A 2,500-nucleotide genomic window follows, 5' to 3' on the forward strand; every position below is an offset into this window, starting at 1 on the left:
GCTCCGGTGGGGAAGTCAACATCTGGTATGCAAATTGATGACACATACGAATTGAAGCTGATGGGTCGCTTTAGTTTCATGAGGGCTATATCGTTTTGAAGATTGGTTATGTTGAATTTGGGGTGTAAAATAATCTTCTCTACTGGAATATTCTGCTCGTTTCCTTCTGTAATTCCTCTCTGAAGTTCCCCTGGTGGTCAAAGTATATTTATTCGAATAATAATCAGTGATACCAATTTAAATATGTAAGTTGGAAACAAAATATGCATTGACTCACGTGGAAAAAAGAAACTTCTTCTCATCTGCTGTCATAGAGCGATTTGGCTAACTCAATGTTGTACCAAGTTCAATTTCTCGGGGTTGAGGTTCTTTGTGTGTTGCATTTGCATTTTTAAAATGATATGGAAATACTTGGAACAAAATATTTTATTTCCAAAGGATTTGAGCCGGGTGCAACATTGAGCTATAAGAGACTCGCGGGAGCGAGAACATTGTGACGTGACTCGGGAATACTCGGAAGAAATCCGAGTACTCCTTTGCAGGAGTCGAGCCTACGACTGAGCTATAGGAGACTCTTGGGGGCGACAGCATTGTGACTCGGGAATAATCGGAAGAAATCCGAGTGCTCCTTTGCAGGAGTCGACCTACGACCTTCCGATTACTACATTGAATGCTCAACCACTGAGCTATAGGGGACTGTAAGGAGCCAGGCCATTAAACTAGGTTTGTGCTACAATTTGTCCCGCCATACTGCTAGGATTAAAATTGTAGAAACGATGCATTCTCGCCACTGAAATCAATGACTGGAACGGAAATTGTTAACTCCTGGTAGGTGAAATGAAGAGATGATATTGTATCAATGGTGACTGGATTTTACTACCTCCTCAAGTAAACACGGAGATAGGTAGTAAGAATGACTTGGTTCGAGTGATTTTGCAGCAGTATAGTAGTAGCTCAATTAAGTAGAGTCTGCATGAGTTTCAAACTCATTACCCATATTTCTCGAGCAGTTCACTCTTGAAGATCATGAATTTAAAAGGTGTTAAGATCAACCTACCCAGAGTGACATTAAAGTTTGCAGCCATTCTCAACTTGAATCGACTTTTTACGCAATGTGCTGCCGTCACAATCCAATAACGATCCAAAATGGCGCCGCCACAAATGTGAGGGAAACTCTCGTCGTTGTCAAAGTATCCAAGTTGAACCTGCCAAGGCCATTCTCCTGCCTTAGCAGCCACTCCTCCTACGATTAGGGGTGACCAGGAAATGTGTACTTGTTTAATACCGCATGGACCTGGGACAAGAAATAAAGATCTCTGACTGAACATCCTTGAAAGGTGTTGGAAACTTAGAAAATGAAAATATCAAGGGTGCAATAAGCGAATAATAATAACAACAACAACAATAATAATAATCATCATCATCATCATAATAATAATCATCATCATAATCATAATAATAATTTGGACTATTTACCCAGGAAGCTCCACTCACCCTGTGGTGATTTTCAGAGAGGGCCTGCATCCAGATCGAATTGGAATTTAGAGACTGCTTCTTCTCGGAGCAGAGAAAAGAATTAACCCACAATAAACTCAACCCACATATAGCCTCAAGTCCAGGAACCAAACCCTGGCCACATTAGTGGGAGGAGCGTGCTGTCAATGCACCACTGTGTCATCCCTGGACAGTTTTCTCTTTTTCGGCTAGGTTGGTAAGGACCAAGGAAGTGTGAGCGGAGGGGGAGAGGTTTAGGAGAAAGCAACACCATAGAGAAAAAAGTGGTAGGGGAGGGGGGGGGGGGGCTATAGCCCCCCAGTCCCTCCGTCTCCGCGGCCCCTGTTAATTGTGAGCAAGGGTTGTGGGTCGGGGCCTACGGTTTATAGTCCTTATCCGAGAAGACTTGAAAGTCTAACCATTTGCGGATGTAATTACAAAGGCAGTACTTTCTCCTCAGTTATTTTAAGACCCTGAGTGTTGGTCCGGTCGGAGTCGAACTCACGGCCTACCGTGTGGCAGCCGAGCCACCGGTTCTTTAATACGGAATACTGTAATTGCAAGAGTTGACAGTGGAAGAAATGAATTTTCGATTGTAGTATCTTTTTGCCATCTTGCACCAATATGCTTGTTCTTACCGATAAAACTAACATTGAGAGAAGCGTTTTCTCCCTGTCCAAAATCATTGGAAGGTATGCAACTGTAGGTTCCGTTATGCTCTGGTGTCACTCGCGTGATGTTAAGAATACCAGTGCTGGATTCAGAAACAAGGATTCCATTGTGGTAAAATCTATATATTTTGACAGGTGGGCGGGCTTCCGCAGTGCATTTCAAAATGAATGACAAGTTGAGAACCGCTACGTTATCTTGGACTGAAGACTCTAGTCTGGTATCATATGGTTTATCTGCAGGGAAAAGAAAATAGTTTATAAGTAAAGAGGACATATATTCAGGGTTTCTGTAAGGACTGTTTAAAAAAATGTTGGACTAATGAACTCTTTTTTTA

At 42.3% G+C, this 2,500-nt stretch overlaps 1 protein-coding gene across 2 annotated transcripts in view; it reads right to left on the reverse strand.

Moving 5' to 3' along the window:
• Window positions 1-2,500, reverse strand: part of LOC137982337 (uncharacterized) — a 19,512-nt gene that overhangs the window by 1,757 nt on the left and 15,255 nt on the right. For both annotated transcript variants that reach the window (XM_068829427.1, XM_068829426.1), the window contains 3 exons: window positions 2,133-2,399; window positions 1,058-1,294; window positions 1-190 (listed from right to left, as the gene is read on the reverse strand). The exon at window positions 1-190 is cut by the window's left edge and continues 1,757 nt beyond it. In XM_068829427.1, the coding sequence (XP_068685528.1) occupies window positions 1-190; window positions 1,058-1,294; window positions 2,133-2,399 (694 nt within the window). The remainder of the gene's footprint in view (window positions 191-1,057; window positions 1,295-2,132; window positions 2,400-2,500) is intronic.

The sequence above is a fragment of the Montipora foliosa genome, chromosome 13, assembly GCF_036669935.1.
Source record: "Montipora foliosa isolate CH-2021 chromosome 13, ASM3666993v2, whole genome shotgun sequence".
NCBI classification, from domain to species: Eukaryota; Metazoa; Cnidaria; class Anthozoa; order Scleractinia; family Acroporidae; genus Montipora; species Montipora foliosa.